This window comes from Falco punctatus (genome assembly GCF_963210335.1).
Source record: "Falco punctatus genome assembly, chromosome: 6".
In the NCBI taxonomy this organism is placed as follows: domain Eukaryota; kingdom Metazoa; phylum Chordata; class Aves; order Falconiformes; family Falconidae; genus Falco; species Falco punctatus.
The window spans coordinates 26248353-26259425 of NC_137585.1; the positions used below are offsets into that span (position 1 = coordinate 26248353).

At 38.9% G+C, this 11073-nt stretch overlaps 1 protein-coding gene across 9 annotated transcripts in view; it reads left to right on the forward strand.

The window, feature by feature from the left end:
* LOC308065808 (protein bicaudal D homolog 1) overlaps positions 1-11073 on the forward strand; it is a 318237-nt gene that overhangs the window by 162040 nt on the left and 145124 nt on the right. For 5 of the 9 annotated variants that reach the window (XM_080392294.1, XM_080392292.1, XM_080392296.1 and 2 more), the window contains exon 7: positions 1441-1648. In XM_080392294.1, coding sequence (XP_080248420.1) covers positions 1441-1648 — 208 coding nt within the window. Of the gene's footprint in view, positions 1-1440; positions 1759-2739; positions 2931-11073 lie in introns of all 9 variants that reach the window. The other 4 variants (XM_080392291.1, XM_080392289.1, XM_080392290.1 and 1 more) reach the window with 1 other exon arrangement.

Here is an 11073-nt window from a genome sequence, read left to right on the forward strand (position 1 = left end):
CAGAAATATCGCTCTTCCTCAAGGCTTGAATAGACAGTCATGCTTATTAAGGTCCTGCAGAAGAATGATAATACTGAAACTGTACATGAAACTATGTCTGACTTCGTAATTTTTCTTCCAGCACCTGAATTATTCAAAAGGAGAGTGCAATATATATATGTGAGTGTTCATGTGTGAAGAATAACTATGAATTTTCAAGTATTTCTGTTTCCCAAAGAGAAAGTTAGTTTTGGAGAAATTAGTTTCATCCCTCAGTTTGAAATAATTTAACAGTTTATTGCATCACATATTATAAGAAGGAAAACATAAAATTATTTTCTATGCTTGTTTTCTGTGAGTGATATTGGTAAAGTTAAATCCTCATCAATTACCCTGCTGTAATTACACAGCAAAGCTATATAGATTTATTCAGATGGGGAAGAGATTTGGTGAAAGCTGCATCATTTAACATGAAAAAGTCTTGGATGTTGCCATAAATGTCCAATGGTCAGACAGTACTGCTATCTGCGAATCATACATACCGGTATGCATTTATCACTCTTGGTTCTTACTGGATAAATGGTCTGTGGTTAACAAACTGAAGCTATTCCACTTAAGTGATAAAGGCCATTCTGAAACGCCTTGCTCTTCCTGCTCACTGTAGAAATCATTGTTTAAAGCAGAACTAAACTGAATTCAGTCTTAAATGCTAACAAAATCATGAGAAAGGGGGTTTTATTTCAAAATCTGAGAGATCTAAAGCAAGTGAGAAAGATACAATTCTTCTTGCAGATAGAAGAGGTTGAGGGTTAAGAAGGAGCAGGTAACTGTAGCAATGAATACCTGAGCACACCTCCAAGAGATGTAACAATTAATTAACAGTAAATGTGAAATAACTTCCAGGTGTGGAGTTTCTGGAATGGTACCTCTTTATTCAGTTAACAATGGCAAACAACTGAGGGATTCTCATTTCACAAAATCTGATGGTTCAGGTGTTCCAAGTACTTGCAGTCTTTTTCATCATCATTTTTTGTAATGTTTTGCTGAAGTGGATATTACTGTCTAATGGCAGATAGTATTATCAATTAGTAGACATCCTTATCCATGGTGAGTTACTAGCAGAACCAGCACCCAGAATTGCTATTTGTGGTCTAGCCTGGAGATAATCCCACACCTCTCTCTGATTGCTTATCTGCATTAGAAGCCTATTACGTTGACACAGACTAATCTGATATTATAGATACAGGTTCTCCTGCTGAATAGGAAATGTTGGCATTCAGATCCAAGTCCAAATTTATTCAAAGTGGGAAAGGAAGAATTCAGGCTGTCTGCTTTCAGGATTATGTTTGGCAAAAACTTGGACCTGAATCTGCCCCTGTAACTGCAGCCCAGGAATGTGATCACCAGTAGGGTTGGTTTTTGGACCAATTCCCCAGATTTCTGCCTTGTTTGTTTTCCCAGGTGTGATGAGTACGTCACACAGCTGGATGAGATGCAGAGGCAGCTTGCAGCTGCGGAGGATGAGAAGAAGACCCTGAACTCTCTGTTGCGCATGGCTATCCAGCAAAAACTTGCCCTTACCCAGCGACTGGAGGATTTAGAGTTCGACCATGAGCAGTCCAGACGCAGCAAAGGCAAGCTTGGAAAGAGCAAGATCGGCAGCCCTAAAGTAAGTGAGGAGGCATCAGCCACCGTGCCAAGCATAGACACTTTCCTCCTGCATAGTCAGGGCCCACAGCAACCAAACTTACTGGTCAGCAGTGGCACTCAGAGGAAAAGGTATGCATGCAGTGATCTTTACAGTACAGTGCAGTGGCCAGACTTTAATTAAAGTTGTTCACTGAATTGTAAACATTATAATTATTTTCTTTTTTTTTTTTAATTATTTTTTTCCTCCGTACTTTGACTGGGGAGGAGGTGGGGAGGATATGAATAAGAAATTCAAAGCCTGGCAACATGTGGTTCTGATCCACCTACTCACTGTTATTTCCTCCTCCTTAATGCAGTGTTTTGAACTATATTCTGTCAGTGTCTCAGTGCATCTTGTATGTCTTTAATATCAGTGTGAATGTATTTTCTTTATGACGTTTTCCTTAAGTTTTCCTTAAGGTTTTCCATAACGAGCATCTGAAATAAAAAAAGGGTTGTGCTCTATGAGCATTTCAGTGCTTAACACAAAGGAATCTACATCTATCTGTTAAGCGCTGATGCTCACTTTTTCTTCATCAGTGTGAAAAGAATATGGGATGTGTTCACTCAGATCAGTTTTTCTACATGGGAGCAAGCAACCTTTTGAAGGGGGATGGCTGCCATTCATAACCTGATGCAAATATTTTGCTGTTCAAGCAGTGAGTTCTCATCTTGTCTTGTGACTGCCCTGCCAAAGCTCTACAGGTGTGGGGACCTCCACAGTTCTGAAGGTGAAGGGGACTCTCTGTTAGAGAAGTCCTACATAACCATTCCCTTTTCTTATATGCTCTAGTCACAATGCAAAAACAAGAGCACATTCAGGGAGCCTTGTACATGTTGACTCCAGGATGCTGGGATATAACTCAACCTCATTTCCTCCTCCCCTAATACGCACCAGGATTTCCAATGCAGGCAAGGTGCCCTGCTGTGGAAATGACATGGGGTGGCAACGCTAGTTGATTTTTACCTGTTAAGCACATTAACATGATGTTGTCATTCACGAGGCTTTGAAAGGTAATTAAAGTAAAACTCTTTTGTTTCCATATGTATTTTTCTTGGATCTCCTGCAAGACTATTCTCACCTTCCCTTTGTGATCAGAGCCATCCCAGGACTTCAGGGACCTACCTCCAGAAATTATTAAGAGCCCCCCCTCATCCTGCCTCCACAGAATCATATCTTCTGAGGGGCCCCCCTTCCATGAGTGAATTCATCCATGGGCACCGTCTCAGCAAGGAAAAAAGGTTAACCGTGGCCACACCAGGTAAACATTTTTTCCTTGGGTGCATGTGGTGCTGAGTGTTTAGCAGAGCAGGGAACCCTCCCAGCACTGCAAATGCAATCTAATTTGGGCATATTTTTGAGACCTGAAAAGCAAAATGTCTCCTCCTGTATCACCTGTGGCAGGAGATGACATTCTGCTGGCAGCAGCCCAAACTGGTTCCAGATGCAGTAGGGGAAAGTCCTGCTGTGGTATAGGTGGGTGCAGTCCTGCTGGCATCCACAGAAGCTGCACCCCTGTGCCTGGGTGGTGCTTAGTCTGGTGGTTGTGTTGGAGTCCCCATGGAAGTCATGAACCCAATGGGACAGAGTCATCAGATGCGTGAGGACTAGCAAGGGAGTGATTGGCATTGTGCAGGAGCTTATGCAGCATCCGTCTTCTGCTCACCCTGGAGCATTCAATCAGGTTTTTCTAAAGGGTAATGTTAAACTCAGAGAGATTTAGTTTATATAGATTGAGTCATGAGGTTTATCTTTGCAGGAAGCTTTTGCTCTTTGTTTCCTGCCAAAATGTAGCATCTGCTTCAAACAAGCATAGAAAGGAAATGCAAACTGGAATGCAATTTCAAAGGTTGTGACATCTTTCTTCTCCTGACAGACAAGTTAATAATTACTTTTTTTCTGTGTCTGAGCAGAACCTTTAGCCTTTAAATGGGCACACTCTTGTCTGGTGGTGATTTTTTTCATTCTTTGTTTTGAAATTTGTTATGCACAAAAAATGTAAGTAGAAAATAGAAAAGCTAAGGCCTATAAAGTGGTTTCTGCTGAAGTAGATATTTGTTCTGGAAAGCTAAGCAATACCCTATAGTATGCTATATCTCTCAGTGCCAGCAATATCGCAGGCCGCCTTTGAGTAGTGCCATGCAAATAACACCCACTCAGAGGACAAGTGTAAAACTGCAGAGAGTCTAAACAAGACATTTTCCTAAGGAATGTTGCAGTAAAATTAAAGAGTTGGCTCCTGGGGAGGAAAAGGCAGGGAGAGGGAAAGAAAACGTGTAAAGTACTGAACTTTCAGCAGTTCCTTTTTTTTGTTGTTGTTGGCAATGGAAGACCGCATGTTCATTTTCTACTCCATCAACAGGAGTCTGTTTCCTAAACACTGGCAATGTCTCTTATATTCTTTCTGCTTTGTCCTATAACAGAATAAGGATCATTTTCTTTCTGATGGACACTTAAATTTCTTTAAAGAACTGGATTTTCCATTTGCTGTATAGCCAAACTTGCCTACGTAATTTGGAAATGTGAGGATCTAGGCCCAAAAATGGCAATCTTCTAAAGTACAATTTACTAGACTCTTCTAAATGTAATTGTACTTCCCATGTACAATATACAAAAGTGCCAGGCCTGGATGACCTTTCTGTGAAGAATCCTGACTGTATATAAATGCAGTCTAGTGGTTGGAAGAAGTAATGATTAAAAAAAGAACTATGCTCAACAGATAGGGAAACACAACTTAAGTGTATTGACACAACTTAAGTGTATTGTAAAATTGTTAGTAAATGATGAAATATGTGATCTTTGAACCTGGGACTCTGTATCCTATCTTCATGCATTAATATTTTTTTCTATTTTCACTATTTTTGTGGACCACCATCTGATATCCCATGAGATACCATCATTCTCAACACAGACTGAGAAACTCTGACGCAGTCGCTCACTTTTTCCAGTAACAGAGGCCAAAGGGTGAAGCAGCCTGAAAAGTAGAATTGTCCAGCAAATAATGTCTGCCTGCAGTCTTGTCTGGTACTTTAGGTACATCTCTACATATTCAGAATGTAAGGGTCTTGAGACAGTATTAATGACTTATGTTACAGTTGTCCTTATGAATCTACAACAGTCCCAGCTTTCTGAATGCATTTGTCAGAATTTTATGCTATCACATGGCCTTAGTCTCAGCCTGTGAGACCTACCAGCTCAAACCAGAGATATTTCTGAGCACTCAGATTCCAGTATTAGCAGGGCCTGTGCTAGAACCAGATTGAGGATTAGGTAGGGCTTTTTCAGCATTGTTCTTACCAGTTTCTGGAAGATTTCTTACTGTTAGCAGATCAAAGGAACGATGCACCAACTAGGATTTTTTACCTTCTGTCTAATTATCTGCTTCCTGAAAGTAAGAAACAGTGAGGGGTTTTATAGGGAATGTTTAAAAGCCTTGTATCAGAAAGAGTTTCTGTTCTCAGATGATTTAGGCAGTCAAGCAAGCCAGCAAGGAGTGTAGCCACCCACACGTGCTTCTTCATCTGGGGGTTGCAAGAGCAGCACACAAACCCAAACACCATGGAGCAGAGTATAGCTCGGCTTGAGGCTGTGTCCTCAGGAGTGGGGTAAGAATGATTAAGCCTAAATTAAATGGGATCAGGTTTTGGGTTTGTTTTTTCTTTTAAATTTTGTGAACTGTTTCCTTTATCTGAATATTTCATCCATATAATGTGTGGTCTTTCCTGTCCTTTCATTGGGTCCCAGTGTGGTGGGGACTGGGAGGCTGGTAATGCATTTCATGGAGGCCAGGAGCCTAAATAACTCAAGTTGATAGAGGGAGAAGCCAGGCAGGCTCCCTTGCCTGATGCAGAGGCCAGCTGTGCCTGTCTTTCTCTTGCATCTCCTTCTGGACTTGGTGCTTGGCAGAAGGGTCTGCCTTCACTGTGCTCCAGCTCTGGCTTTGACTGCTGCTGGCTACCTAGCAGAGGGAAAGCTGGGACTGCTTTTGCCTGCCTTCTTCAGAGGAAGACTCTGGTGAAGACTCAGGGGTGAAGACCAGCTGAACCGAAGACCTCTCAAGAAAGAGATTGTAGTTTCCTGCTTGGTCTCCCTTTGACTGCCCTCAGCTTTAAATCAGCACGCATGTCCCTCCAACATAAACTGTGGCAGTATGACTTTATCTGGGCTTTCTAATTGAACTAATAGCTCCTAACTGCAGTGGCTGAAAATGCCACTTGGTCATTTCTCCTAGATAATAGTGTGCACTTAGCTTTGCTGTGTGTTTCTTCTTTACTTCTGTTATTAACATTTATTTTTACACTTTAAAGTCTTTATTCTTCTGATAGACAGAAGCAGCCAGTATGTGCCCAGCACAGTTCCAGCCCACTTTTGCACATGACTGTGTTCATAACTACATGAAAATTCAGGGCATGTAGAAAGCCTAAGGCTGGATTTGACAGTGTGTAACACTGTATTAGAAGTGACATTTCCATTGCAGTTCCATTCAAACTCCTTGAAGACGAAGTCAACAGATGCCTCTTAATATCCCACAGTCCCAAATACGAAATATGCTTATCTTGACTTCTTCAGGGAAAGAACATGACAGAAAAAGTCTGCTGTAGGTGCCCTGATACCACTTTTTTCTCTCTGTTTATTTTAGCATGGAAATTCTAAAAGTTGGATATAAAGTTCTGTGATTTTAACTTAAAATTAAATCAATTAAGATTCTTGCAGGGATGATGCACCTGAAGAAAAAGGTTTCCCAACAGGCTTATGAGATGGAGAACAACTAATGGCTGCAGCATTCTCCCTTAAACAGAGTCAACAACAGCCCACCTGAGAGTCTCTCCTTCATTGGAGTGCATCCCAGACAAACTGTGGTAGATGCTTCTTTTCCCTATTGTTATGCTTGTAAGGTATCACCAGGCAGATTTCAGTATTTAAAATCCTGCACAGGAAAACACTTTGAATAGTGAAGTATTTCATGTTTCCAAGGAAATCAGATCATAAGATCATAATAAGCAATCCTTTCCCTTCTAGAGAATTCTGTACAGTCATATATTTCACTTTAGTAAAATAGAAAAAGGAAAGTAGCCTTAAAATGTGATACATTTCTCTCAAACTCAAGGTCCAGCTGAGGTTGGATGTTTAGTTGACACAACCAGACTAGCCCCACAGGTTTCAGCAGAATTATGCTAGTTTACTCCAGTCCCAAGTTTTTGTTTTGTAGGGTTTAGATTTTATTGTTCTTCATTGTTACAAGTCCATTTCATAAAATTGTTCTTCTAAAACTTGTAAAAAGAAAGACTGTAGCAAAATCAAGTAATTTTGAGGGGTTGCTCATTTCTGAAAGCACATTAAACCTGAAAGTTTTCTTGCTTTTCATGTGTCTTTCAAGACTGATTTACAGAATGGCATTTAATTCTCACAAGGTGAGACTGATATGGAAAGGCAGGATAAAAAATGCCATATAATAGTGCAGCAACTGCTCAAGCACTAAGCTCACCACCTGTCACACATAATTAAGACTATGTAGTTAATACTGTCAATATAGAAGTAATCCAAGATTAATTTCTGCTGTAGCTCTATGCTTACAGGCAAATCAAATATGGATAACAATATGATACCAACAACTAGCTTTTGTTTGTTGGCTTGCATTCTTACCATAAAATTTACCTTAATTTACAGAAATTCTATCCCAAAGGAAATTTCTATAGAGTGACCCTAATAGTGTCTCCAAGAGCTAATCAACATCTGTAAGTAGAAGCTAACAAGGAAAATAATAATGAAAAAAAGTCAATCACCCCAATGCAGAGGTCCTAAGAAGTCTTCCAATTAAGTCTGTAAGCTGAGACTCAAAGGGAATTGCTTAAGAGTTGTCTTTACTAATTGCCCTTTACACTGGAAGTGGTTTCAACTGTAATAGGTTAGAAAGCTGGGAATGCATTGATCTATTGGACGTAGTACAAACACATTTTAACACAAGGGGCAAAAGGTCTGCTGAGTAGAGTGTTCCTTAGTGTTACAGGGAGTTAAGAGCTTTTGGTAGGCCATGTGAGGTGCTGAGTAACCTCACCTGGCTCAAGGGATGAGGAATAGCAATCTAAACCAAACTGGTTTAGTTTTTTCTTTCTGGATTTTGAACTTTTTCAAGGGGCAGTGTTTAGGATATAATTATCAGAAATATTCTGTAAAAGGATATTCTCTGTGTAATCAGAAGCTCATGTTCCTTGTATGTTTTTCTTAAAATAATGTTAAAGTGGAATTTACCATGTGGGGCAAGATTCTTGGCTTTGGCTCCTCTTCCTTGCTTCTTCATCTTGTTTAGGAAGCATGAAGATATAGGAAAGCATGGTCAAAAGGAATATTATGGGTAGAAACTCTTGATAGGAAATGAAGCTGTCTTTACCCTGCCCTTTTGGATGATGGGGTTGGGAAAATGATCGAGGGATGCTCAGGCTGACACTACTCTCCACAGCAGAGGCTGGCTGCAGAGGTGAGCCTGCATATCTTACAGCATTGGAAAGGTAGGGGGAATAAATTTTTGATAACAGGTTTGTGTCTTCTTTCATTGTGTGGTGAAACAACTTTATGTGCAAGGTCTTCAGCTGAGCACATTTTTTTTTTTCTTTAAGAGTATTTTGCCAAAAATAGTTCTAGCTTTGCTTTTGAGCTTAAGTCCAATGTCAGAAAGCTGCTTGTGGATATCTAAGCCTTGCTGCTATAAACATTGCTTCAGTACCTCAACTTTTCTTTTTTTATGCACTTCTCAATTTTGAAACAGCAGGACTGTTAGAAATCTGAACATGGAGGAAAGCAGAGCTTCTTTTGAAAATTATTGTGGAAGAAGTCCTTTGAGGAACACTGTCAGCTCAGACATGAATTTTGCTAGGAGGGTGCTTTGTAGATCTTTGATTGCTCAGGTCACCCAGTGAAGAGTTTTAAATTATTTCTTTCTTTTCCTTCATGAAGGAATTTTATAGATTAATGAAAAGGAAAATCAACATGACTAGGGCCTAGATACCTCTTTCTTTGCTGATTTTGTGTTAAAGAATTTTATTCTGAATGCTACTTCATGAACAATATGGATTTATCTGTACATTAAGTGAAAGTTTATTCTTAAAAAGTAGTGCAGACGGTTAACTGAGCCACCACTATTAAATAAGATATGCAGCCATATAATATTTAACTAGTCAGACTAGTCTGCTCTGAATTGTTCAGTCAGGTAAGTTTGATTCGCTTCATCCAAGCAATGCAAAGCAGGTGGAGCATGCAAGTTCTTCAGAACTATTATTTTTTAAAAAACACAACTTTATTCTGACAACTCAAATTTACAGTCTGAGTGCAAATTTCCCTTTGCCTCATTAGAGATCTGTGGGTGATTCTTCTGAATCCTCAGCTATAAATATGTTGTATTTTTATCTACCAAGAATGTACTTGTGTTGATGGTGATCCTGTACCTGCAAGATGTGTCTGAGCTTGTGTAATCGGGCAAGATACTGGCTATTGCAAGACTCATGTTGTATTGCTCTAATGTGTCTCTGCTCTCTGTGAAAAATAGATTTTATTTCTTTTCAGCAGAATTTTTTAAAATCAAGTGTAGTTTGGTTTTGGTTTGTTTTGTTTTTTTTCACTGGAACATGATGCTCTTCACAAAAAGGATAATTCAGTCATTACCTTACTATCTGTGTTCACTTTTTTGTTCTGCATTGTTCTATTTTCTGTGGGGTTTGTAAACATGCCATGTTTGTGTATATATGTGTTCATTGTTTAATGAGCAGTATTAGTGCATATATACAGATATATATGCTCTCAGGGCCACGTCCTGCATCTGATATGCTCATTTAACTAAGCTTAATGAGCATTGCATATTTATGTCATTTCAAGCATGGTACGTTGTCCTTGTGGAGGCCATTTTGAATTTGAAGAACAGTATCCTTGCCAAGGACATTAGTTGGCTGAAACTGATGAAGAAGTCAGCTGGCTCAATGTACTTTTACCTCTTGGTGCCACTGTGAATAGGACCTTTTCGCTCTATGCTTTTTCTCTCTTGCATTTAGCTTTCCAGTTATCACTGATGAGATCAAAACCATACATTTCATGCTGATCAATATAATTTAGCTACTTCAATATAATTTAGCTATTATGGCATGAATTCACTGCAGTTTTACAAGTTTCATTTGATTTGTATTTGTATTTTTCACTATATAAAGAAAGCAGTTCTGAAATAAACCACACTTCTAATGGAAGCCCCAATCAGTTTGTTAAAACACTAAAAAAACCCAAAAGTGCAGTGAAATCCATGCTTTGCTGGTGTATATTTTCATTAAATGGTTACTGACATTTTTCTCTCTGTATCTAAGTTATGTCATTGCTGGATGGAATGGTTAATATTAGTGTCATTTGTTCAAGTTCTCCAGTAAAATCTTGTTAGACTTCTGGTTGTTTCTAACTAAACAGGTATGCAGGTGACACATCATATCTTTAAGGCGTGTTACCAGATATTTGTTGCTTTCTATGAAAATTTTGGGCTTTGGAATCCAGTCATATCAATTAATTGAAACAGTTATTGAAATACCTTGACAATGTTGGTAACAAAAAATATCCATCTTCATCTTCTTTTATGACAAGGTTTAATGTGGTTTCATGACTTATTGATTTTTAACATCAAATATACAGGGATATTCAATACTGTGCTTCTCATCTCAGAAAATAGGCAAAGCTGAAGTGAGTCTCTGTTTAAATTAGACATGCTGATATTTTAGCTCTCTAATAGAGCAGTTCCTTGGGATGTTGTGATGTATGGAGTAAGCTCACCAGCAATTCTTTAATCAAGACTAGTATCCCTGATTGTAAGTATCTCCGTGTCTGTATTTCTTAGGGCTATGAAACCTTGTAGTTGTACCTTATGCTGTTTCTTCCAAAGCCTGCTAAAGTTACTGTTCCCACTGACTTCAACTTTTGGATCAGGCCCTTCTTCACTCATAAAATAGCACAAGTATTTTTGGTTTGGTTTTGTGGGGTTTTTTTCTGGCTGTCTGAAATGTATCCTAGACACTTACATTTCCATGAAAGATGAGTAATCAACAAGACACAAGTGTGGCGATACCTGTATTTTTAAGACCTGTCTTTTCCTCTTTTGAAATGTTTAAAATGTGTGTGTCTTTTAATGAGTAAGTATTTCTTGAACCATCAGACCTTTCTAAATGTGCTTTTTATGAACTGTATATAAAAGAGAGGAACTGAATATATATTCTCACCTTCTACCATTTCCATTTCTGCTATTTTACTAACCCATTATTTAGCTTCTCAGTAGATTTAATGAGGAATTATTTAAAGCTTTCACAGAAATCATTTGAGAAATAATATAAACACATCATGACAGAGAAAGTGGAGCTGACAAGAAACCTCTTAATGTTCTTAGT